The 27,339-nt window shown below is 37.7% G+C and overlaps 1 protein-coding gene across 1 annotated transcript; it reads left to right on the forward strand.

Annotated features, from left to right (window-relative positions):
• The first annotated feature begins 417 nt into the window (after nucleotides 1-417).
• shtn3 (shootin 3) lies at nucleotides 418-27,139 on the forward strand. Its single transcript, XM_032555577.1, is given in 18 exon segments — nucleotides 418-690; nucleotides 5,996-6,056; nucleotides 15,716-15,810; nucleotides 16,069-16,240; nucleotides 16,732-16,829; nucleotides 16,936-17,017; nucleotides 17,335-17,429; nucleotides 17,827-17,919; nucleotides 17,921-17,974; nucleotides 18,531-18,684; nucleotides 19,241-19,409; nucleotides 19,593-19,657; nucleotides 19,905-20,008; nucleotides 21,185-21,199; nucleotides 21,446-21,505; nucleotides 21,711-21,849; nucleotides 22,789-23,065; nucleotides 23,874-27,139. Coding segments are annotated over 18 exon segments (1,911 nt in total). The 5' UTR covers nucleotides 418-618; the 3' UTR covers nucleotides 23,980-27,139.
• The last annotated feature ends 200 nt before the right edge of the window (nucleotides 27,140-27,339 follow it).

The raw sequence follows: 27,339 nt of genomic DNA on the forward strand, positions 1-27,339 counted from the left end.
TATTCAAAGTTATTGAATTGATTATCGTAGAATTAAAAAAGCTGCTGTAATTCCATTTCATAGACTGTAGATGTCACTGCTGTGCAACTGTAACTTTAATTGCTGTGCAGTTAAAGTTATATATATAATTGTTTTGTTTTTTGTTTTGTTTATTTGTTTGTTTTGTTTTGTTTGTTTGTTTTGTTTTGTTGTTGTTGTTTTGTTTTGTCTTGGGGGTTTTCCCCCCACAGATTAAACTCGGATTTTCGGACTCCTTCTTCAGCAGTTAAACGCATCCCGACAGCATTTTTTTTAAATAACAAACTGTGGGGGCTACCACGTAGCATAAATAACTAGATATTATTGGGAATGATCTCCATACACATGCGCACATTTGACTTGACTCCACCGCTGGATGGAAGGGGAGGGGCAGATGATGCTGTCAGTGAAAGGAGGAGGGAGAGGAGAGGAACCATCAGGACCAAAGAGCTGCGCTCTATCCCATGTGTCTGGAAGAAAGAAAATCAGCCATACACAACGGGATTATGAGCTCCTTCTAGAGTAATTCCTTTATTAAGGTCACCCTGAAGTTAAACGTGCGCCAGTTGGATTATTTTCAGTCTTTTTTTTCTGGAAATAATGCTTCCCTGCTCATCATCCGCGCAGGCGGAGGGATGCGAGGAGGAGAGCGAAGCACACATGGAAACAGAGGTAAACCGATAAAACATACTAACAACCCCACCTTCTTCTCATATAAATCGTTTCTACTGCAGATGAAGCGTACCAGAGTGTGGAAACACAACCCTTATTTTACTCTCCGTCTCCAATGGGACATTTTGCCGGCTGGTTGCATGCGCCGGCCGGCATCTCATGAAGGCAGGAGACATGAAAGAGCCAGACCCCTCCCTGGATCAGTCGCCCCGCACTCGCCATTTTCACGCAAATGAGGAATTACATGTTAAATGTACTCCACCATTCATTTTTTGATCCTCGCAAAAAACAGGTGTTGAGTATAGAGAAACTGTCAGGCATTTGTCCGGGTTGTAATGTCTGATTTGTAATTTTAAGGTGAGAAAATACATGGCCTCTGGTTTGAATTGTTATTTGTATATTTTAAAAATATATATTAGGATATGTGGGAAAAGCAGGGAACTATGGATATAACCCCTTTTTCTCATTATTATTATTATTATTATTATTATTATTATTATTATTATTATTATTATTATTATATTGAGACATTTAAGAACCAAAATTACATACTGACCCATCAAAAAAGATACAATTCTGCACAAAATGTTCCTTACACTGAGCTATTCCACATTTTATGTGACAATAGTTAAATGTGTTTTCTTTGTATTTTATGTGATAGACCAATCCAAAGCAGTGAATAATTGTGAAGTGGACGGGAAACTGCTTGCATTGTTTAAGTGTTAACTTAGTCTCCCTAAGTTAACACTTTGCTGAACCACCTTTGACTGCAATACACCAAGACTTTTGGGATAAGTATATTTTTACATTAATCAAACAAACTCAATCTCAGATTGTATGAAGTGTGTTTTTGAGCTTTGACTGGGCCATTCCAGGGTATCTCTGCCTGGATGTTTTGTTTTATTCCAAGATTCCAAATTTTATGTTTGGACTGCCCTGCAGTTTAGCTCCTCTTATCCTCTTATCAGTTCTGACCAACATCATTGTTCCTAGTACAAGAGAGGTATCCCCTCAGCATGACTCTTTAACCACCATATGACACGTTGGTGAGTTCAGGGTGATGTGCGGTGTTAGCACAACACAAAACTTTAATTTTAATCTCCCCTGACCGATGGCGCCTTCTTCCACATGTTTGTTGTCCTCTCCACAACGTGACACAGATCTTTAAACAGGTCCAGTGATGGTTTTCATTCAACAATGGTTGTCTATTTGTGACTTTTCCATAAAGACCAGATTTGTGGAGTGAATGACTAGTAGTTGCCCTGTCTGCAGATTATCTCATGTGGAGTCTAAATATCTTGCATCTCCTCAGGTGTTGCAAAAGAAAATTAAAATAATATATAATTTGTCTTCCTTCTCACAGTTGTACACTTTTTGACTGTACAGTATTTATTTATGTGTATACACCTGGCAAACCTTTACCAGATTTTAAGATTCAGGATGCTTATCTTCGGGTACCCTGATCTTTCTAGTCATAATTTAGATTTCAAGCTACAGTTAAAGCTTGTAATTTAATCAATCTAGAACTTAAATTTCAACTTATGAGTACAAAGGGACAACATCAGAACAAAAAATTAAGGAAGAAAATGATGTGAAATTCAAAACGAAAGCCAATTTAGTTAACTTTTTTTTCTTTCTTCTAAATACAAAAAAACTTGTATTAGTTTTACATTTTAAACTACATAAATTTTTCTGTTGTGAATATTTTGTTGTTAAAATGTTAAAAGGTCTAGTGATACTACATTTATTGTTAAATGTCCACCTCTCACATATAAATCTTAAGAGTGATACTAAGTTACATCCTTGCTTCAAAAGGATGTAGCAAGAGTGTTAATGGTTAATATTACAAATGTAGGCGATGTGAAATAGGCATTTCTTGCTAATTTAAATGCCACCTTTATTACTTTTAGCAACATTTCATGTTTTTTCTGTCCGATAAATCAGCACATGTGCACATATGAGGGTTCGCCCCTCCATAATCGACTTTGCCCTCTGTGATTTATTTAGGTCATATGATCACCCACCTGAGCTACAGGAGACACAATAAAATGAGTCTGTAGGGTCTAAAATGGCTTTGTTTTGGTTTGTAATGTCATTTATGTAGCTGTGTTTCAGACAGCATGTTATTGATTGTTTTCTTCCTGTATTTAACACCAGTATTGTATCTTGATTAAATAAGTGACAATTTCAATCAACAACTGATAATATTCCTTTTTACGCAATTATAAGATCTCAGCCGTATCTAAACTGTTGTTAAATGTCATTTTGGATTGAGAGAAGATGAAAGCTTGATTACTGTGAGTAGCTGAGTCTCGAGCCACCCTGATTTGGTCCATTTTATTAATGAGTAAAGAATAGTTTCCTTTGGGGTGCTGATGTTCTATTGGTTACCTTGACAGCATCAGTGTCTTTCTATGTTTCAGTGAACCTGCTACTCTTGTTGGGCTGATTAGCGAAATCTAAGATGACAGTTTGTGAGAAAGCAGGTAGAACTGGAACAAATCTGGGCCAAGAGCTTCCTGCAGCTGGAGCAGTGAAAAGGAGCAGGATGAAGATTTTATCCAGGGAAATCAGCCTGGTTTTGTTGCAGTGTTGTGCTTTCACAGACTGAAATTTGAACAAATTGTAAGCTATGTTTTTGCCCAAATTAGCTTAAAAGCATTTTATTTGACAAATCATCTCAGTGGGGTTGTGTGGACTTCTGTATCTTTTGTCTGTTGGTTCTGTTAAACCTCACTTGCAAACAGTGATAATATTTAGTCAGATTAACACGCTGAAAACTATTTGCTACATAATCTTTGGTATAAATGTTGGCTAGTTATTTAAGTGCCATGGATTCAGACTCTATTTCAATTCTAAATTTAGTAATCACTTGTTGCTTAAGTATGTTTTAGATGTAGTGAGGTGATAAGAAACTACAACAGAGTGTAATTTCCAAAAACACCATTTGTTGGCCAGAAATAACTGTTTTTTGTAAAGTCACTTGAATAATTGAAAAAGTTTGAAGACAAGAAAAGTCTTTCATTTTCTAGATCCTGAGTCCTTTTGACTGTTTTGTCCTGTATAATGTTCATTTTTTTCACTTGTCTCCAACAGTGGATGCCCAAATTAATAGTTTATAGATTTTTTTTTTTTAGTTTAGTTTAGTTCAAACTGGTTTTAAGCTTCTGATCTAAACTTTAACACTGGTTAGGATTTTAGATGGTGAGATTGACCCCTGTGTAGTCTGATTTCTGGAAACCATGTTGCTTTTTTCTCTTCTCCTCCTTGGTTCCTTTTAAAAGCTTGCAGATATTCAGTGATCTCTGGAAGGTCTTTTGAACCTATAGGGACAGTTTTCTTTGTCTGCACCTATTGTTGTTTTTGCTGCACGAGAGGTCACTGAATTCCTTACGAGTTCCAATTACCATTTCAAATGAGGCGTGTGGATGTCAGAGCAGCACTGCGGAAACTCCTCCTTCGACTGTGGTCAGTAAAAGTTCTGCTGCGTCTGTCCTACAGAGAAAAAGAGACATTTATATAAATTCTGGGGAACCACAAAAAGATGACACTCAATTCTTTAGATGGGATTGGTGTGAGCAATGACAGCCAACAATTTTAGGACTGATGGCTGCCTTACTTATAACATGTAGTAATTGAAAACTCATTTATTTAGAAGAATTTAAAACTGATTTTTTTTACAGACTGGATTTATCCAACTCCATCCATGAATGAATATAAACACCACTTCCACCATCTGACCCCAGGGTGGAAATGTAAATATAAGCTGAACTTTAAAAAGGAACAAAATATTTTCAGTTGACAGTTTAAAGTATAATTCAGCTGTTGTTCTATTCTACACTCCTGAAAATTTACCATTTTGTTCACTGAAAGTTTCAAATTTCCGACCTCCAAACATCTCCACAGCCGTCCACTCTAAATATGGAACAGGAAACAATGCAAACCTCAGATACCCGAGGATGTGAGAACAAGCAGCTAATGCCTCTCTTTGTTGTGTCTTTGTAGGGCAGCTGTTCACATTATTATCTGTCGCTTTCTTGCTGCTTGCTCAAGTATCACTAGACATACTTTGCACTGAATCAATGTTCTGTTTACTATATAGTTACTTCACCTCCAAGTGGCACTGCAGGCTCAGCAGATAGAGAACAACATCAGAACAATTAAGCTTGTGTGCAAAAACAGATCACTTTAACACAATCTGCACACACTAGTGAAGTTGCACAAAACAGCACAAATGTAGCACAGTTACACTTTTACGCAATATTAAATTTGTTTAGATGCACTAGCACAGAGGGGATTTCATGATAGATTCAATTACTGAAAGGCTGCAATTCAAGCCCCTATCATTAGCCCGCCACTGCCGTGCTTTACAGTTGATATGGAATGAGTTTATAGGACCGTCTCTCACCTTATTGTGGAAGGAACTATTGTTTACAATGCTGCTTCAGATCATTGAAGTTTGTTGACATTTGCTTCTACTCATCACTTTCAAGGTCTCAGCATAGTTCTCTCGTACAACCCTTCTAATCGACCGATACTTGTTGAGTCTCCTGCTGACCTGTTTTGTCATTAGCTTCAACATTAATCATGCTCGTTATCCTGAACAAGTTAAAAATGCAACTCTTTTTTGTGAGCATTTCAAATCTGACGTTGGGTTGAATTTGCTTAGAAGGCCACTGCTTTGGAAGATTAGAATCTGTGTGACACATTTTTTCACAATAAAACTGGTTTATGTTTGAGTCAATGCTTGTAAGGGGCTCGAGTTTTGTTCTGTAGCTGGAAAAAACCCAAATATCAGGCTTTCTGGCATCAGGCTTTACATTTGATACATTTGTGCTGATATGCTGTGTTTTCTTCAAACATAGTGCTGTACATTATGGTCAAACATCTCTCCTTTGTTTTTGTTTTCTTTTTAAAGGCATTACAAGAAGTCCTCATTGATCTGCGACCTTAGTTGTGCTTCGGGTATTTATTTTTAGAGATGAAAAATGAATACCTGAAGCACCCTTTCAAACTATCTGTTGAAATCTGCTGTATGTTTTTTTCCACTGCTTCTTCTTCTCAGTTTTTTCCGAAAAAAAATTGTGCTATTGTTGATCTACGCTATATTTGGATAACCCAGCGATTGCTAAAAAAGATTTACAATATTACATATTGAGTTTTTTCCATGATGACCATTACTGTGTGAAGAGCTTAAATTGCTTAGTGTATCTGTGTAACTCTATCTGGCAGTAGTGGTGACCTGTGTGCTCTGTGCTTTTGTGAAACACAATCTAATGGTCTGACCTGCTGTCTGCTCCAGCAGTGCAACAGACTGACCGAGGAGAGGGACGAGGCGCAGAGGCAGCTCAAACATATCAAACGAGGTGAGTCCTACTTCCTTCCACCTCATCTGACATCTCCATCATCACAGAGACACAACCAAAGCAAGCTGAGATTTGAGATTAATTCATGAAAAAAAGAGTTGGCTCATTTGAACTTATTATAATTTCTTTCTCTCTCTCTTTTATGAGGGTATATGAGATACTGGTAGATTTTATTTATTTTACCACATTCTGTAACCCTTAAATATTTCTCTGTGAAATCAAAGGTTGCCTGTGAGGAGAAGAAACAAGCTGGTTTCATCACAAGGGTTCTGAATGTAATTGCTTTTTGGATGTGTTCATACAGACTTATAGTTAGAGCTAAAATGGGGAACTATTGTGGATTATGTTTTGTCTTTTTGTGAATGTGAATGTTTTTGCATGATGCCACTGGAGGTAACCACCAAAAAATACCCTTTATATTCCAGGAGTATAAAATTTAATTTCTAGGATATTAAACTGGTAGTTATTTTAAGGGTTCAAAAACAACTCAAGGTTCTATAAAGAACCCAGAAAATTCCCTTTTAAGTTCTGGCATCTTATAGATGTAAGTTTCAGGAAAACTGTAAAATCTGAAAGCTTTTCTAAATTGTACATTGAAATGTATGTGAATGTACTATAGCAGGTCCAGAAATCATCCTGGATGTTCCAGTACAGTAATTTGTAGGTTCAGGGATAATAATTTTAAATTTCCAGGAACATAGCGAGCACGTTCTTGGAAAGCCACTCTCAAGCTATGGGGAAATAACTTGGAACTGCTAGAACCCCACTTTTGAGATACTAAGGAGAAGCTAAACTCCTAGAATTATTTTAAATGTTGAAGGCTGCTAACCTTTTAATGCATCCATTAAAAAAAAAAAATCCTGCAGATACACCATCCTGCTCATCTTTCTCCTCCCTACCTGTACCCTTCACACATTTCCACCTCTTTGGCATGACATCACTGACACCTTGTTCTCTTAATGGGTGTGTTTAAGGGGGAGGAAAGGGCAGGACTTCTCCGTTTCTATGGGAACTGAGAGATAACTTAGCTAACAGCAGCGGAGCATTTAAGTTTGCAGGAGTTTAACCTTTAAATCCAGACAGTCAAGAGCTGAAGCAAGGTGCTTCACTCCATCAGCTATGACTATTTACAGAGGTAAGAGAGATTTTGATATTATCTCCTCTTAGCAAACCAAGAAAAAAGATCTTATTGGGCTGCATTCATTGCAGAAGATAAAACAATCTGATAGCTGGTGATAAAGATGTGAACAGAATGTTAAATTATGCAGACTAAAATTCAGGTTTTTAAAATTGGCGAGCTACAAAAAAACAAAAAGTGCAAAGAGAAATCTTTAAATTTCTGCTTATTTGTGTTTTGATGGCTTCATTCTCTCATATTGAGATGATAGGGGTCAGTAGTTTGGGTGACTCCATGTGACTGAGTGAGACGTTACCTTTGAAAAGGTAACCGGAGAACCCAGCGGTCTCCATCTGGAGGTGCAGCTCAGTGTTCTGTTTCATCTGCTTTTATGAAACATCTCCTCTTAAATTGATCAGAAGATTGGGTTACCCACTAAACCTGCCATATTTTCCTTCTATCATGAGAGCATTTTTGTTCTATAATGACTTTAATGCAATTTGGAGAAGCTGCTCAATAATCAGACTGAGAAAAACATGGTGTATAGAAATGTATTGTCTGTCTTGAAATCAACTATTAGATCTCACTTTAGTGAATTTATATTTCTTAATTAAAGCAAAATTAAAACAAAAATAAACACTGTCAAAGTTATGTTCCACCACTGTAGAAGTTCTTTAGAGATACCAGTTACTTAACTGTAATGCATAAATTTTAGCAGTTAAATGATTTTAAATAAGAAATTAACTGAATAATAAATGTATTTTGTATACTAGCAAGGAAAATGTCCTTTAAGGTTGAGGTAATTGTTGCAGCTAACCAAATAGCAAGATACTTTGGCTGAACAGAAACATTTTCATGTGCAGGTTACATGAATTTAGTGAAAATTTCTGGTTGATTTTGCTGATTGTCTAGTGCTGTCTTACAGTGCTGGTAGGAGGTCGACTGCTTATTTTCTGTTTTTTGGAAGCCTTAATTTGTAGGATAACAATTAAATGTATGAATTCAAAAGAAATATAAGCAGCACATGCAAATATGACCAGATGACACTATTCTTCAGGAAAGTATTTGATGAAACAGCTCTGTGAAATTTAGTTTCTTAACTTCTTGTTGTGAGAGTAAAATGATTATTGAGCATCTTCTCCAATGTGGATGAAAGTCACTATAGGACATGTAAAACGGACCAGAGTAGCTTTGTTCACTGGGGATGGTGTAGAGTTACAAACATACTAAGGATGCATCACTTATTACTCTTTTTGACTGAATGCATGTGACTGTGAATATCTGGAGATGCTGAGAAAAGTCTTAAGGTATGACTGAAACTCTCATTTTTCAATGTCAAAACTTCGTCAGCAGCTGCAGAACTGGCTCTAATATGCTCAGTCTAGTCAGCAGAAATGCTGATCCCCCTCTTCAATTGCGAGTCTCGTCACTCTGTGCCCTCAGTCTCTCATTCATTCACTCATTTATTCATTCACTGCCCTGCCCCCAGAGGGAACAGCGCTTGCTCTTGTCATGTTATTCTCATGAATTATTGAAACCTTCTGACATAAATTATTGAGCATGCAGGAGATGTGGAAGGATTAGTGTTAGTTTGGGAGGGTGTTGTCACTCCTCCCCGCCCTCTCTGCCTGATACTTTAACTCTGATGGTCTTTTTAAATAGTTTTAATGAGAATTGGCCACCAAACAAAAAAATTGACTTCAGTTTTAAGTACTTACAGTGTGCAGACAAAAAGTCTAAACAGATAAACTTCATGGAAATAAACTAAAAGAATGGAAGGAATAACATGTATGTGTATGTACAGACATTTTTATACAGAAAAGGAAAAAAGACAGACAGTTTGTGGTAGTGCAGCTTGCTTATCTAGTTTCACAGCAGAAGTTCTGTGTCCAGGATGTGCGGGGTCAACAGAGATGTTAGCTGCCATTTTATTGATCCTATACCTGTGCAAGTCCCAGGTGGAAGGAAGGTCAACCTTACTAATAATATTTTCCTGTTGTTAAGCGAAAATAAAATAGTGTAGTTTTAAGTTGAGGATGATTTTTTGTTTGTTTTTCTGGGTTGACTTTTTAAGAAAAGCTTTTGAATCAATATGTGCTTGAACTTTAACATTATGCTTTAAATACATTTTATTTTAAGTTTGATCAAATACCCCTCTGAATTGTTTATTTTATTTTTGACTGAGGTTTATGGTAAACTATAAACAGGTCATTTTGTGGCTCTTTCAGCAACGCTTTTTATTTTCTTGCGACTCTCTCTTAAAGGTCAGATTTGAATGTTGCTCTTTCGCATTTGTATTGTTGCATTTGTATTGTAACATAATGTAGACAACTGTAGAAGTAAAAACAGGAGTCAGAAAAAATATTTAAAAAATTTATACACAAACTAAACTACTATTCTCACACAATATGCTTTTGCCTAATATGGATCAAACATACTGAGATACTCCGAGCTGAACAACTTCTGCAGACGATGAACAAAGCAACAAAAGTTCACACTTGTAGGAACTTATCTATCATGACAAACAAATAAATTGTTTTTTTATTCTGAAAAGAAATGTGAAAAGTTAATTTCATTGAGTTGCTTTGTTGTTTTAACCTTCATATTGTATCCTATTAAGCAAAGGTGAGAGCAAAAATTTACTCAAATAAGAGTAGCACTACTTCAAAATATTTTCTCAATTAAAACTAAGAAGTAGCTATCCAAGAAATAAGTTAATAGTAAAAAAATATATATATATATTTGTTTAAAAGCTTATTGTGGTAGTAGTAGAGTCATAACTGCTGATTTAATATTTAAAAATGATTTAATCAGACTGACAAAAATATGAAGTTATGAGGAAAATTCAGGTACTTTAAAGGCTAAACTAATACAAATAAATAACATAATGATCAAAAACTGATTCAAGCAGGAGAAACATGTTTTTAAACATTTTTTTCAATAAAAAACATGTATGAAATTCTTGTGCATACTTACAGCAGGCCATATTTACATGTTAAAACAGGGTAAAGTACAGTAAAGTAAAGTAAATGTAACTAGTTACTAACCACTTCTGCTTACAGCCTACTGTATGTTTTGTAGAAATTGACTGTTGTCCTAAATGGAAGATCTTCTCTCCATCTCTGCCTTTCTGTGATGTGTTCAACCCACACGCCTAAAGCAGAGTGGAATTACAGTGCATCTGAACGAATATGAACAAATATGCTGAAGGTTTAAATAAGTTCAGCCTCAGCTAGTCCCACCCTGAAGCACTAAACTTTGAATGAAGCATTAAAGAATGACCCAATAGCCTTGCCTGATCTCATTCCCTCCCTCACTGTCCTTAGAAGAACTCTGGCTCAGACATTTCCCTTAATGTTATTAAAACTTAATGTGTGTGGTTTATAATCTCTTTCCTTGTTGTTTTTTTTTCTTTTTGTTTGTATTGTTTTTTGTTGGTTGGGGAAGGGGAGGCTAGGTTCTACTTGTTCTGATACTTGTACTTGTCTAGTAAATTCTACGAATAGAGAAGTTAAACTTTAATCCATCTTCTAAAACAACATTATGTCTCTAAGATCCGAGCAACCAGTTGTTTTAAAATAAAAGGGGCTGACTTGATCCCTAAAACCTAATTTCTGTGCAGATTGAAATTAAAGCATCTGTCTGTGCTTTGGACATCAGATCAATATAAAGCAGGCTGCTGTTGTGCATCTGCAGCTGCAGAGTGGTATCCTAGAGAGAGCCTGCTCCATAAAATCATCTCACTGCTTGCAATCACATTAAAACCAGCGGTCCCTCTCCTGTATGTTCATTTTGCTCCCAGGCTACATCATCTGGTAGGAAAAGCATTAGTCATGTTCACCTGAGTAGCATGTGAGATCCAATCAGAGGGAAGCATAATGGACTCAGGCCTCAGGCCTTCACTGACACAGATCCAGGTTTATTGTGGCTTTAGTCCCATTGGCTTTTTTTTATTACTGCTCAGCATGAGAGCAAACCAGGAGGTCCAAAGCAGTGAAATCCCATAACTGACATGTCCTGCTGCTGCCTCTTTATTCTCTGAAACGAAATAAATCTTGGGTTTTTAAATATGACAGACTGATGTTACTCTTCATGAACTCTAGCTCTGAATTTTTCCAAGCGCATTACAGAGGGACTTTATTTAAGAATAGAAACATCTCTGACATTTCTTCAAGACTTTTTGCGTTTTATACCCTCAAGCATATTTTTGTTGATTGGACACTGAAAAGGCAACATCACCTTTCATGTAAACAAAGTGAATTTGTGGTTGAAAAGCTGAAGGTTAAAAGAAGTCCGCAAAATAAAATCTATCGCACTGTAAATGTGATTAAAAAGTGTTGGATTTTCGTTTTCTTTGCACAGGCTATATTTGAACCTTTGGTCAAAATCCATCACATTTTTTCTTGGGTGAATAAAGACAAAGACTGGCTCTTGTCTTTCACCCACTGAGATTCCTAAAAACCTCCAAATTGAGACATTCAACTGAATTCCTGATCGGATACCCGAGTAATCACAGATGACTTGATGTGGCGTAGCAAAAGCTAAGAACTCAGATCGTGTTCTTTCAGTCGGTATTCACATCTCACGGCCATAGATAAATCCTGAAATTTAGATGGATGAGTAAATCTACTGATTCACCACAACAGACAAGAGCAACACCCTCATTACTGAAAAGTGTTACAGTAGATACGTCGACCTCCATCTCTATCCTGACGTCACACAGGAACAAGACACCAAAATACTTTATCTCCTTTGTCTGAGGAAGATATTTATCCCCGACCCGAAGAATGAATCAAAAACACACTTGAGCAATATATGTAGCTTGTTTCTACATGCAGTAGGTGACTTTAAGTTGTTATTACACAGACTTTTCAATTACATATAAAATAAAATTCAGTAAGTGTGGTCAATACTTATTTCTTATTTAAATCCTCTGTGTAAAATATACCTTAATTTATGGACTAGTTTTGATACCGTGTTTTTCCCAGTTACTTATCTGTGGACACCTCCAGAGGAACTGTGACACTGATCTGTACATAAAAGCCCAGTTTCTACAATAACATGACATGTGTATAATAACAGACTCTTTGAGGGTGGACTGACCATAATAGTTCAGGCGGAAGATCATTTTGTTGTCTGTTTGAAACCTGACGGTGCGTTCAGTAGGCAGGAGGGCTTCACTTACAGCCTGCTAACAACCAGTCAGGAAGACGAAGGACCAGCAGCCGGTCATTACTGGCTGAGCTGATGTCAGAGCCGATGATCACAAGTGTTACTCATGGCTTAATCATGGTGAATGTTGAAATTTGGTTTAAGGGTTAAAAACACAGGTCTGTTTTTCTTAACTAATGGTGACTAGCCTTCAGATCTTACAGAGCATGAAAGTGGGATGAACTATTATGTGACATTTTGGGTCAATTATTAGAACACTATACTTAGAGTAAACTATGCAATTCCTGTCTTGGTGTTACATGGAAACAACAGATAAATGTTACAACCCAGATACGACATGGTATGTCATCACAACCGATTAATTTGTTCTTCATTTTGTTTTCCAATTTTATCTATTTTATCTCCATAAAGTCAGTTTATGTACATTTTAACAGGTGATGACTTCTTGTTAACATCTCTTAAAGTACACTTAAAACTTATTTCACCCTGTTTGTTCTTCACAGTTTTTAATTTATTACAAACACATACAAAATTACAACATAGAGTTATAGCACATATGGCCATTTTGCAGCTGACTTTAACCAATACATACAGGAATCCATTTGTCATGTTCATTTATACAATGTTTAAGTGATTTTCTATACTTTGCTCATAGTATACAGAAGAAAATGTTGTTTTGCAAATCTGTACATGGTACCTTCCCAGTAGAGAGTTGCTCACAGCTCTTTTGGTCGGATCGGGGGTTACAATACAATACGTTGCAGAAGTAGACACAAACCAAACAGGAGTAAGGAACACTTTCAATCAAATCATAGGTAACTGTGAATATATTTGTGGTATTTGAGTATTTTATTATTATTAATGATTATAGTTCATGACTATACCTAACTAGAAAGAAAAAATAAACAGCTAAATATAGTTAGGTGCATGGGCACAGATTTGACTATAAAGTATAAAGGGGCAGACCTGTAAGAAATGTTGGTGTGATATGGTGAAGGGGTGAACTGATCTGGAGTTTTGGGGAAATTGTGCTGTGACTTATTAGTCCCCCAGAAAGCAATGGAAATCAGCTTGGAAAATTTCTCTCATATGCAGTAATGGAGTTTAAGGAAAATCCAGTCCTATGTCAAGCTTCATAACTCAGTTGAATTTTACAGTAGAAACATTCTCAGAATTTTAAAGGACTGACTTGGCATTTTAAGACCTTTTACTGTCACCCTTATATAAGTTTTATTACCACAGACTGTTTATCTTTTGACCCGGGAAAATATTCAGCTTGTACAATTTTATCTTTATTTGTAGAATTTAGAAATAAAAATTGTTGCTTTTGTCTACTTTTACCCAGTATGTCTCCCACTACTAAACGGCCTACATTTTATGTCAACCCCACCCAAGCTACACCAAAACAAATTCATTCACATAATATTTAAATCAAGAGTGTCTTTAACCTGTAATACCTCCTCAACGAAACACTGTGGAAAAATATACACTTGCTGATTGTGCTCATTTTGTGTTTTTGCTATTCATTGCTGAAGAATCTTTTGTTTTTCGTTCAGTCAGTATGTTTCCTTCCTTTCTGATCCTTTTAAAAGATTTTCATCCCATCAAGTGAAACTGGTTTCAGTTCCTCAAAGTGTTGTCCTTCTCTCATTTCCTGCTTCTAGTTGATTCATACAGCATTGGACTCTTGACTAAAAGATTTTCACCACTAAAAGACTAATTCAAAAATTGATCTTGATGACATTAACATCTATAATTGGATTATAAACACATTATAAACACATTTGATTATTAGTCTCTGCCTGTTTGAGTCAATATAAAGCTAAAGACAAATTGGTTTTGCAAGTGGAAAAACCACAATTTATCAGAAGTGATGGCCTTTCCTCTTCTCTTATCAAACACTTTTTCTATTTGGGTGCTTTCACAACCATTGTCACCATGAATCATCTGACTGAAACATTTTGGGGGAGGCAGATAACAAGTCATGGATGACAAAGATTTAAATGATCCACAGATTCCAGTGGGTGGGTCACAGGACTTCAGTGACTCTGAAGGTGTGCCCCCAACAAAGGTTTCTAATCCAGAAACTCCCCATCAGTCAGTCAGGAGTGAAGAACTTTCTCAAACACACTGGAGTGCTATGAAAAGATTAATCCACATGCTTTCTGTTTGAAGTTAGTGATGGATTCCAACACCACATGGTCATAAAGGAAGACAAAGGTACAGTGATGCAAAGCTCAGGATTTTAGAAAGATTTAAGTTAAAACAGCCTATTTACTAACTGGAATAGTTATTTGGGGACTGCTGTTGTTTTAACCTGGATTTCCTCCATATTTAGGTCATTCTAAAATAACTGAGGAGTAGCAAATCTCTGAAGATGAACTGGTTTTTAGTACCAAGTTGAAAACCAGTCTTCTATTCACATTAGATTCTTCTGTCCATAAGGATTCTTGCTTTTTGTTTTAGACCAATTTTCTACTTCTCGAAATGTAGCCTACAGAATCTGTGTGCAATAATTACTTCTTTTCAAACCCAAACACTCACTACTCATTGGACCTACTTACTTCTTGCTACTGTATTTGCAATGGGGTTTTTATTAATCGTTTTAGATTAAAAAATGTTGATGCTTCATAACCTTTGCTGTATTTTATATGTATATATGCATTTCTTGAAATCATAAAGTGCCTTTTTATCTTGCCTGACTTTCTTAATCTGTAACTGGCTTTGGGAAATTTAAAAAGTTGATTACAGTTCAAGAGTATGAAAACATAAGTAGCAACAGACAACATGGCAATGTGTGACTGTCATATTGTGACGGTCTAAAGAGGTTTCAGTAGAAAGTTGTCTTCAGAACCTATTTAGAAAATTTATTCTCATGGATCTTTGATGAGCTGATGTTAAAACCTATTTGGAGCCCAAGAAAGGCATATGAACACAGATCTGTGAAACCAAAACCATCAAATTAAATCTGTTGAATTTTATCAATAGACTTTTAAGTCTTCTAAAGATCAGAATGGGAATTCTGGGAATCACCTTTCTCACAATGAAACTCTACCTTTAACTAAACTAAAGAGGTGGGAACAAATCTTTTATGACAGTTTGCAGGTAAGAAAGTTTCTAATGTCCAATTAAAAACAAGCTCATTAAGTTTTCTGTTCTGTTTAGACATCAGACTTCTTTATGCTGGAATGAACATAGGTCTGAGCAAGGAGGCTTAACAAATCATAAACATCCTGTGAAAATCTAGACTGAAATTTATGTAAAAGAGCCAAACCTCCTAATAATTATTTGAATGATATCATTGGATGCTTTGTGCCTGCTGCAGTGGACACTTACATTACAGAGTCTGTCTCTGTGTGTTGTTCACTAGTTTCTCAGATGGTGATTGAGGAGGTGGGCGTTCTGCAGACTCAGCTCGAGATTGAGAAGTCTTGTCGAGAAAATGCAGAGGCCCTGGCCACTAAGGTTCGTCTCACACCTTAACACTCAGTAATCAATGCAAGATAAGCAGCACTGTCAGGTGGGGAAGGGCAGAGAATGGGGTAAACAGATGAGTCAGGATGACACTGCAGAGACGTTCTCATTATATCATCTTTGTGTTAATGTGAAAGCAACTGGATTTGTTAAAGTGAAATAAAAAGTAAATGGTTGAACCATGATGCACCTGAATTTAGTTACAGAACAGGTCTCTTATTGTTAATCCCTGTTATCTTTGATTTGCAGCTAAATTGTGAGAACAGAAAATTGAAGTACCTGAGCCTATCGTCTCGGCCATGTTTGGATGAACTGCTGCCAAGCATCTCTGACTGCATTGCGCTCGAAGCTGACGGAGACTCGGCAGAATCAGTTGGAAACAGTCCTGACACCTTCTCTCAGTGCCAGCAACAGGTTAAAGGTAACACCAAACACCAAACTGCATATTTTTATCCAAAATGGCCTGACACTGTGTGCCTCACCAAAGCCTCTTATCCTTGATATATTAATTTTCATAATGTCACATTCTCCAAACTCCCTTATCTTTCTGTTTGTCTTTAGTTTAATTCACCTTATGAAGTGATGAATTTATTTATTATAAGGAAAAGCCTATCTAAATGAACTTGGCTCTATTTGAAAAAGCAATCACTCCAAGAGCACATCACTGACTCATCCAGAAAGTCACAAAGTAACCCAGAAAAACATCGAAGGCACTTTAGGCTTTAATAATAAAGAAACAGTTTCCAAATGGTTGAATTATTTTGATAAACCATTGCAAAGATGCAAGGATACTGGATCAAAATATATCCACAGATATAAAAACTCATTGTCACTGATTGTCAGTTTAGGGGGATTGTTTCATTTAATAAATTAATAACACATTTTACAAACTGCAAAACGTTGTTCCACCAGAGTTGAGAGAGACGGTAAACGGTTTACTGGAGGAGAAGAAAGGTTTTGTCTGTCAGATTCACGACCAGCAGAGACAGATAGAAGAGTTGACCACACAGGTGAGAACAGATCTATACACACACCCTCTTCTTATGAAATGTTTGGACTCCTCTCTTTTTCTTTAAGTGATGCTGAGTTTGTGGCGTTTTGTTTTTCTCTCACCAGTCTGAGAAAAATCAAGAGGAGATGAAACAGCTTCGTGAAACAGTCGAGCAACAAAGCAAAACAATCAAGAGATTTAACAGAGGTAAGTCACAGCTGAAGGAACTTATGAGTTTACAAGGAACCTAAATAGATAATAGTAGATAACCTAAATACACCAGAAATAGACAAGTTTTAAGGCAGCTACACACTTTTCAGCTCTTATGTCTTGAGACAAATCACAAATTTACAACAAAGAGCTTCAACTAAAAAAATAAAAAAATTTCCCATATTCTTGAGAACATTCATGGGAAGAGTGAAGACAGTATGAGCAGTAGTGTTTCAGTAAGTTAGTATAATGTTAAATTTGACATTATTGCTATGTTTGTGGCTTAACCCCATATAATCTGTATGTTTCTACAGTCTCTATGATGGCAGCTCAGGAGTATGAAGGAATGAAGGAGCAGCTTGATTTGGAGCAGGACCTCAGAGTCAAAGCTGAGACGTATGCACACGAGGTAAAGCAGGAGGTTATAGAAAGACTGGATTAAAACTGTAGGAAATAATATTCAAACTTTTTTTTTAGACATTTAACAGAAGCGGTGGAAACACAATAGCTGTAGCCATTCTCTCAGTCTCAGTCTCATGACTTTTGAGACCAACCTAATAACTGTCTTGTATAATCTGAGTGATGAGTTGCCAAATGCTGCAGCTGTGATCCTGTATTACCATGTTGGAATTTGATGTGTGATAATAACCTGAGAAAGGTCCTATATCTGGTGTTTCATACAAACTTTGAACATAATTGACAAATGAAGATGATGTATTGAAAGCAAAAGGGCTAATGCACGTTTCCTCTTTTCTTTCTAGTAATTGCCTTTTTTCTCTGCCTCCTGTCTTTTTTGTTTTTTTCAGATGCTTGTTAAGCAGAAGGAGGCCAATAGGCAGAGCATGCTGCTGCTGCAGAGTGCTGAGCCCAGCGTTCAGCTGCTGAAAGCTCTGGAAGACAGTTGCTGCTATCACTAAAACCCTGGAGGAGGAGCGTCTGCAGCATCAGCAGAAGGTAAATCCAGAAGCCTCTTTATTTCCTGCATCCTCACTCTTAATGTCAGGAGAAGAGAGGATTTGTCGATCTTTATGACGTTTTTGCCGCTGCAACGAGTGCAATCAGAAACACCACGTGCAACAGGTCAGACAGTGCAAGGTTGCTACTGAAACGTCAGCACAGCCACAGACTGCATATAGGTATAATAATGCATGCAAAGCAGCACTAACCGAGTATTGAAGTCAAATATTGTAAAACACTGAGTTAAGTTACTGAAGTAAATAAAAATTTAAATGACATTTTAAGTTGTGGAGATGCACCTGAATCCATTTGACCGTTTTATGTGTGCTCTGTTGAGAATTTGATTGATTCACTAAACACAAGATGAAAAGAAAATGCGGTAGATTGCTACATACAGTTTGTTTGATCTATGCAATAAAATCTGCCTTACCTTTAGGACTAGCACTAATCTAAATAATCAGTGTTGCATGATGCTGAAAGCCTAAAGGCTAATAGCAAACCTCTTTTAACCCTGCTCTACATCTGTCTGACTTATCTACTTGTGGGGGTGTAGGTACAGAGTCTGGAGGCCCAGTTTCAGGAAAGCTGTGTGAAGAAACAGCTGCAAGATCTTCAGAGACAGCTGGAGCTGCTAGAGGTGGAGAAGAAGGAGGTGGAGGGACATCTGGAGCAGACAGAGAAGAAGAATGAGGAGCTGGAGAAAAGAGGTGGGTGGAAGGGAGATAAGGCTGTTTGTGGGCTAAAAAAAAGAGCAGACAGAATAGTACTGTAATTAAAATCTGCATAGCAACATAAAATACTGTTTCCTGATTAGCTGGAAAATAAGTGAAAAATCCTTTTTCTAAAAAGGAAAATAAAAGTTAAAGCTGTAATTTAAAATTATAAGATTATCAGCTGTAAGGTCATGAATCTGTGATGGAAGACGAAATAAAGTGATGCAATTGTGTATTTATGTAACAGTTGTTGATTTCACTGATGCTGACACACATTTTTGACCCCTGAGCTGCATGAGAATCAGTTCAGTGTTCCTGAGGTCACACAGGACCTAAACCACCAGCTGACTTTAGCTAATATTACATATTATGTAATAAACCAAAAATACAACCTTCTATTTATGAGTTGCATGGTTTCCAGTGCTAATGTGTTCATTAATAGTCTGAAGAAATTAGCTCTAACCATCTCATTGACGTATCTGTGGTACTTATTAACCGTCTGATAGTGATAGTGACTGAGGTTGTGGTTTGAGCTGTCGTCTCTTCACAGTCCATGAGCTCCAGGAGGCCCAGAAAAAGATTACAGACAGCACCAGCCTCCCTCCCCCAGAACCTGGGGTAGCGCCGCCTCCCGCACCTCCTCCACAACCACCTCCACCCCCTCCTCCCCCGCCGCCTCCTCCACCACCTCCACCCCCCTCCAGATGCAACCCCCTCAGGTGAGACTTTTCAACAAACAGCAGTTACTTAGAAGTATCACAGTGGGGGGGTTTGTGATGCAGCAGCACATTTTATTTCCTGCGTTTAAACTTTAAACATAAAAAACTGATAGAAAATATTCATAAGCAGGTCAGATAACAAGTGAGAAGTTCTTACTTCTGATGAGATTTTCTGTTTTTTAGTTCTCTGATCGCCATCATGAGGAAATCATCCAAAGGCTCCAAAGCAAAAGTGGAGCCAACTCCAGGTGAGAATCTATTTATAGTTTCCATTCACCAGCCAGTGAGCCAGCACCTTATTCCTTTGTTTCATGATCCAGTCTAGTGATGGATCACTTATTTAATCAATAGTTTTTTTTGGAATTGTTACTGTTTCTGTAATGACATGTAATCGGTCCTATGGGTTTTCAATTTGTACATTTGGGTATTCCCTCTGTGTTTCCTAATTACTCCTGTCTGGTTGTCTTATAAATAAGTCATAATCTTCTCTCTCAGCTGCTGAAGGCGTGGACGATGTCAAGGTGAAGGCGGTGAATGAGATGATGGAGCGAATCAAACACGGGGTCGTCCTGCGACCTGTCAAAAGTCAGGAGAGTAAGGTGAGAACAGCATCTATTTAAAAAAAAGAAACTGGACTTATAATTGATCTAAGACAACTACAGAGTTGGATAAAAGAAAAGAAATGTTCTATTTCTTTGACCCTATTCTGACCTGGTATTTACATGTGTCCTGGTTGATTCAGATAAATGGCATGACCAGATCTGTTGTCCACATCTGTTTTATGTGCCCAGATCTCAGTTACCTGCTTTAGATGCAAACAAACACAGAAACATTAAATCACTGAAATTCAGTTATTATTTTCTATGGCACTGAGGTCAGGACTCTGTGATGGCCCCTCCAGACTCTGACTTTATTGTCATTAAGCCAGTAAAAATAAAATCATCTGATGACCTTGATGCAGCTCCTCTCCACACTTTTATTGCACACACTGTGCTACTAAATCAGTGAACATGTGGAGCTCTGCTGTAGAGCTTGTATTGTAATGTAATGGACAGAGGGCATTTTACAACACAGTTACCGCAGCAGGAGGCCTACAATCAGCTCAGAAATAGTCACACTGCAGAGAAAACTCAACCATACGGCATCCTGTAATCTATTGGGATAATTCAACTCAAGTTGTGATTTCTGTTTTAAATGAAGAAAACTGGACAAGTTTCTAAAAATGTTTGACAAAAAAGTCTTTCACAGAAATTATGAGCTATTGCTTTGAAATTGCTCGGCTGCTGTCTCTGCTGTCTGTAGACGGCATTGTGACTCCCAGATAACGCAGCTGGTTGAGGAGGGTCACACCAGGGCAGTGGGTGGTCCTTCAAAATGGATTACATCACTAAACTAATGCAGATACCGCCTCCCAGGGTGGTCTGGGATAAAAAGCGTCTCTGACGCTGCCAGGACACGATCAGATTGCTGGGGATGAATGTAAGCACCAGGTGTGAATGGACTCTTTGTCTTCTCTCAATATGCCACTGTTGTCTCCTATTGTGTATTTTTTTTTCTTCCCAGTGTCACTTGTATTTTCCTGCTGTCGAAGCTTTTATTATGCTAATAAAGTCACAAATCTCAAGCAGGGAAACCCAGATTGCTGTTTCTGTCCTCTTCTGTCCTGGTTCTCATCTTGTTATAAAGACCAGGATGTCTAATGATTCTCTTAGGACTCTGATTGTTCTCTGTCTCTTCTCTTTCCTTTCTGCTTTCATATTTTTGTGCTGCAAAAGAGAATAGCAGTGAAAGTGAGTATATTGATGTTTGCATCAATCAGGACAGTCGGATCATTCCTCCCTGCAGTCGCTCTAACCCAACAGGCTCTGCTAACTCTGCTTAAATTACATTAAAATGGAACATTTTGCAGCATGTCAAAGCTTTTTAATCATTAAAACACATGAAAAGTATTTTTCTCAGAAATTGTTACCTTAAGATTATACTCTAATAATGTGAAAAGTAGGAAATCACAAACTTTTGGTTTTTTGCCCCTGCAGCCTCCACCCTGTGAGGAGAAGCAGCAGGAAAGCGCCATGGACGAACTAAAATGCATCCTGGTAAAAGACATATAATACCAAGTGTTTTTTACCAACTGTGCAAGTTTTGGTTTCAGATTTGAATATTTTATATATTTTTTAGTTTTTGTAGAGTATATGTTCACTTTAGTCTGACCAACGAGTTAGAGACATAAATGATAAGTGTACGTTCATCTGAGTGAATACGCTGTCCGTTAATGCTGGGACATTTCCAGTTCCGCTCAAGGAGACGGTGAAGAGGAGTCCCAGCCGAGGCTCCCAAGAGTCTGGACCGTCGGGACCATCACCACCGGCGAAGAAGGACAGCGAGCTGGAGGTCATCCTGAGGCGCCGGCGCAACAAGGCTGGAGAGGCCGGATCAGGAGGTGAACCCATCCATCCAGCCAGAAACCCAGCCTTATGCTTCATTCACACAGCAGGACTTTTCAGGGACTTTTTAGTGTCATAAATAATAATGTGGTCATTCGCACTACTACATAAATCCATTATTTGTCAATCCAACAATGTCCAACCCGAATTTAAACACCACTTCAGACAAACCCGCATAAACCACTACAACGTTCACTGCAAACTCAAGATGCACTCGATTCACTGCAAGATGATCACATGCAATCCAAACTCAAGATCACACCAAACAGGATCGGGTCTCAGATATTTAACATTAACAACGATATGGAATGTGAGTATTCAGAGAAGTGACCCAAAGACAAACGAAGGACAAAACAAACAAAATAAATGGAAGGTTGTTAGCCCACCCTCACAAGTACTAAGGGGAGACAAATTATCCAAAACTGGGCCGACTAACAAAAAAGAAAATCAAACTCTAAAAGGACAGCAGGAAGCAGTGATATAACTATAAAAACAAAAATTACAAAAATTACTAAATGCTTATTAAATCACTTTAATCAAGTCAATCTAAAACACATTAAAAACACTGCATACCTGCATCGCATAAACCAGCAAGTCAAACTTGATGTAGCAGATCTGGTGCGACCCTGCGGCATCGAACAACCGCATGCCCAGGTAACGCTACCACCAGAAAGTCATTAATAGTGTGGCCCTGTATAAAATCACCACGTCAGCACAACCTTATTTAAGGGGATCGATTTAAAACAGTTTTCCTCCAAACCTACCACAGCCAGCAAACAGTGGAACGCGTGGGCCCAACACACACCTGGTCACACAGGAAATTGACCCTTGGCCACCACCCTTACAGCTTCCCTTTTATGGAAGCTCAGGCTGTGGAGGGAGCGACACCTGTTGGTGCCACCTGTTACATAAACTATTCTCCTTTCCACCTCCAGATGAACGTGAGGGCCAGATGAGCCACGTCTCTTCTTCTGACAGCTTGAATGGAAGACGCACCAGCAGCGATTCGGGCAAAGATTCAGAGGGAGCGAGTGGCCTGAGTGCCCCCTCTGAGGCAGCAGGAATCATCCGGGTCAGTCCAGACAGAAGGGGCTCTGGTCCGGGGCCCGCGGTGGCCCCAAGGAAGAGGTCTGACCTGGAGAGGAGATCCTGCAGCTCTCTGTCTGAAAAGGAAATGTCAGACTCTCCGGTCAGCAATGGCTGCATCAGCAGGTGAAGCATCTCAGCGTCTGTAATATGAGGAAGAGGTGATCAGTTAGTTTTAAATATGTAGAGCCTTGAGTTGTCACATGCTAACCAATCAGTTTTATGCAGCCACCAGCATCAGTACTGGAACCAGTGAACGGTTGTTAGGGTTCGCCTTTAGCAACGATACACATCTATGCTGTGATGTTTTTTTTTATTATTTTATTATTCTTGACACAGTCATTTAAAATCAGTCAGACTGGAGGACTAGCATCTGTGAACATCAATTTCTAATTCTTTCCACCAATTCTTAGTCTGATTTAGGTCTTGATTTGACTAAACCATTTGAAATAATAAGCTTTAATATTTAAATTATAGCTCACGTAAGCCTTCGATGTATGTTTTTGACTCCCAGTTGTGTCTTTGACAGCTTTCCAGATGTGCATTTATCTTGTTCCATCTTCCCTTCATTCCTGAGCAGATTTCCTGTCCCTGCTAGAGACATGTTTAAAACTGAAAATTGGACTTCCTGTATTTCTCTTTTTACCAATGGCTTTCTTCTCACCATAAGGACAAGGATGCTAGAGTGTTGTCTCATCAAAAGCTTAGTCAAGAGAGTTGTAGATTGCTGCAGTTCTCCCATTGTTATCTCTTCTCTGACCTATTTACTAATTAAGTGACTTCTAAAGGTATATTGCTTTTGTTTTAGGGGTGCAAGAGTAAGGTTGACTGCACCTTTATCTCAAGGGATATGAATACTTCTGAAAGTAGTTTTGAACACTAAATCAAATAATGGCATCTCTTCTGCCTCTGCTCTTCTGCCTCTGCTCCACAGCACCGATGAGGAAAATCAGATAAAGTTGAATGGAGTTGACCACGAGGAGCCCGGCGACGGCGACCACAACGAGCACGTAAACGTTAGTGCTGACGCCGACTGCTGAGATGAACTCTGGCAGGCTTCATTCTGCGATGTGAACAGAGAGAAATCAGAGCGATGAAACACATTTGCCTTTTTACAATTATGGTATCAAATGCGCATTGAAAATGTTTGTTAGTTGTTGTATTTTTTTCATATTTACACTAACCACATACAAAAAATAGATAACTAACTAATACAAACAAGACACAACTGGATTCATTCAGATGTTTTAGCTCCAAGATACTTCCAAAGTTTTCAGAAATTGTTCTAAAATAGACATTCATAACAAAGTCCAGGTTAAAATGCTCAAGAAAGAAACCTAACTAACAAAGATGAATTCTTGATTTACCTGCAGTCAGTAAAAAGCAGAGGAATACTTGTTCAGCCGCTCGTGCAGTCAGTGAAGGATTCTCGGTAATAATCTGTCAATCAGGTTTTCTGACCCTGATTGATTTGAGCCAGTAAAAGCTGCAGCCTTATGAACCAAAGTCACCTTCTATTATCTGCAAAAATCTCAATTGTAGCTTCCATTTTATCTCATTTTAACTCAAAGATGCTCTCGGTTAAACTTTATGTCATCATAAAGTAATGCACCATGTTGTTAGATTTTTCCTCGCCTTGTCTGCAGAACCGTGCAGCTTAGCCACGTTCTGCAGCTGTGGTAGATGTGACACCTGTAGTACTGGATTTCAGTGGATTAAAGTGTCAATTAATCCAATTGATAATTTTATTTTTGTTTTTTCTGCCGCTACATATTTGTTTAGGGTTTAGCTGCTTTTATACAATAAAATTCTGTAATTCTTACTGTGGTTCAGGAACTTTCTGGAGTTACATTTTTAGGATGCTTAATATCAGCTTTATGCCCATATCCAACATACAGATAGATAAATTCCTACAAAGTTTGACTGATATAGGTACTGATAAAGATATACTTCCCTTCACAACTATTGGCACCCCTGACAAAGATGTGTAAAAAGCCTTAAAATATATTCAGCTTTTATCTCAGGAGCATTATCTCATACAGAAAAGTAAAGAAATTAATATCTACTACATAATTTGAGTAAAATTATTCAGGGAGCGAGTAAGATATCGGTATAAAAAAGATTTTTTTTAGAAATCAGCAGTTCCACATTTACTATGTAAAACGAGTGTAACTCATGATTTTGTTTTTATAGTTTACCTTTTATATGATCTGATTTTCCTAAAAATGTTCATAAATAATCCATACACTTCCGTTTCCTGAGATTTAAATATTTCCCTTGGCTACCCTTCAAGATGGAAAAAAGAGAAAAAAAAAACATGGCATTAAGTCTTCATATGTTGGAAAATTCTTAGAATAAAATACTGTAGCTCCTATCTAAGCTGGCCTTCATCATCTCTAAGAGCAATAATTAGGAAGGATAGTCAGGGTTAGAGAACTGCAGCAAGAATAATCATTAAGTGCTATTTGCAAGCCAAGTAGTTATTTGTGAGTGATGCCTTGGTTAAAAAAAAAAACACTCTTCAGAAATTTTTTGGGCACAAACATACCTAGATGGAGTTGGTGTGGAACAAAGATGGACACGGGGAAAATCACTGTTAAGTAAGCATGAGGAATCACAAGGATCTGTGATTCTGCGAGCCTGTTTCTCTTCTAACGTTCCTGCAAACATTGCAAGGCATCGTTGGGTCTGTCCACATAATATAAAGTTTATGGCCAAATCAGCACATAAATGGTTTGGCTGACACATGACCAAACTTTTTTCCATGGTTATCTCAACCCCCAGAGCTAAACCTTATGAATCTGAGAGAGATCAAAGAAAGGGAAACCTTAGAGAGGACCCAGGACAATCTGGAGAACTTGTCTCTAGACCATTGAATGGTCAAAGATCCCTCTCTCTTTATGCTCCAAGCTTCAGAAGATTTTTTGTTTTGCAAATATCAGAAGGGAATTGTACAACATATTAACAGGAGTGCCAATAATTGTGCTACTGGTGATTAATATATATATATATATTTCTTAATGGGGTTTTTTTTCCTGTACTGGCTAAAAGGTTTGTAGAGTCCTGTTTTATTTTAAGCAATCGTCAGCTTCTGACAGAAGCTTTGTAACACATAAGTCAAGATAATTGAGTAAATGTACATTTTTAGTCAAGCTGCCTTCAGTTGTGTGACCCTTTAAGTGTGCACCCCCGACTGTTGTATCGATCCTCAAGTCCTTTTGTTAATCTGAACCTGTTCCTGAGCTGCAAACACCTAGGAATATGTTTTCACAACCAGGGTTCCTCTCTTCCACTTTTGCTGCTTCTGTTTCAGCTCCAGCGTGTCGACTATCAGCCTGACAGGTTAGAGAAGTTTGTAAAGTGGCCGAAATAAAATTTAATTTGATTGACATACATCAGTAGGAGTAGACGGAGCACATTGAACAGGAACCTTCTCAGGATCTAAAGGACAGAACTTCACCAGGTCTAGGGAGTCGACGTTGAAGAAAACCAATGGAAAGCCATGTTTTCTGGCTAAATGTGGAGTAGAAGTGCTTTGGAGGAATGAGGTGCTTTTGTATTTTTCTCTACCTCTCCATGGACACCTGCCTCTACACTGAAACATTCTAAAAACATCAATTTGTAGCATGAAAACTCGTGAGATGCTGTCGTAGTTCCTCCACTGGAGATCAGACGTCTTCCTGCACTAACTCAGCACTGAGCCCTGTAATGCATATACTGTTATGCTTATTGTGCATTCCTTGACTTTTCTTTTCTACTGTACATTTACAGCTTTTCTGAACACCTTTATGCAAACTACGTGAGGCACCTTTGTATGAAGCTTTCACACACCTTGTCTTTCTTTCTTAACTCACAATCTCACATATTAAAGTCCATCTTGTTCTGTTCGTTTGGTGTATTTTACTCATACAGAGGACCAGAACTGTGTGGTTCTGCTGCATATACAGAGTTGGATTTTCTGCGCAGTGAGGCCTTGCACAAAACCTCCATAAAGCAGAAAAATACAACCTACAGCTGGGTAACATTTTGCATCCTCTAAATGACTGCATTTAATAACAATGTGGCTACCTAAAGGGATTTCCTGTATGCCGTTGAGTAGGTATTGTGTGCTATTGGAAATATAAACAGAGTGGTAAAGGTTTTTTAACTTCATGGATTTTCATTTTAGAATCACTTGAAATAAAATGCAACTTAAAGAAATGAGCTGTTTGTCTTTTTTAAGAAATTACACCACAGACAATTTTGGGGCTTTCGTATTTTGGTCACTAGAGGACACTGTAGATTCACAGTGATTTCATCGGAAAGAATGTTTTACTGCAGCTAATTAACAATCAGATGATTAAAAGTCAGCTAATTGAACACTTTTTTCAACATACAAAATTAAAAGCAATAAAATTTCA

The sequence above is a fragment of the Xiphophorus hellerii genome, chromosome 23 (assembly GCF_003331165.1).
Source record: "Xiphophorus hellerii strain 12219 chromosome 23, Xiphophorus_hellerii-4.1, whole genome shotgun sequence".
Lineage (NCBI taxonomy): Eukaryota > Metazoa > Chordata > Actinopteri > Cyprinodontiformes > Poeciliidae > Xiphophorus > Xiphophorus hellerii.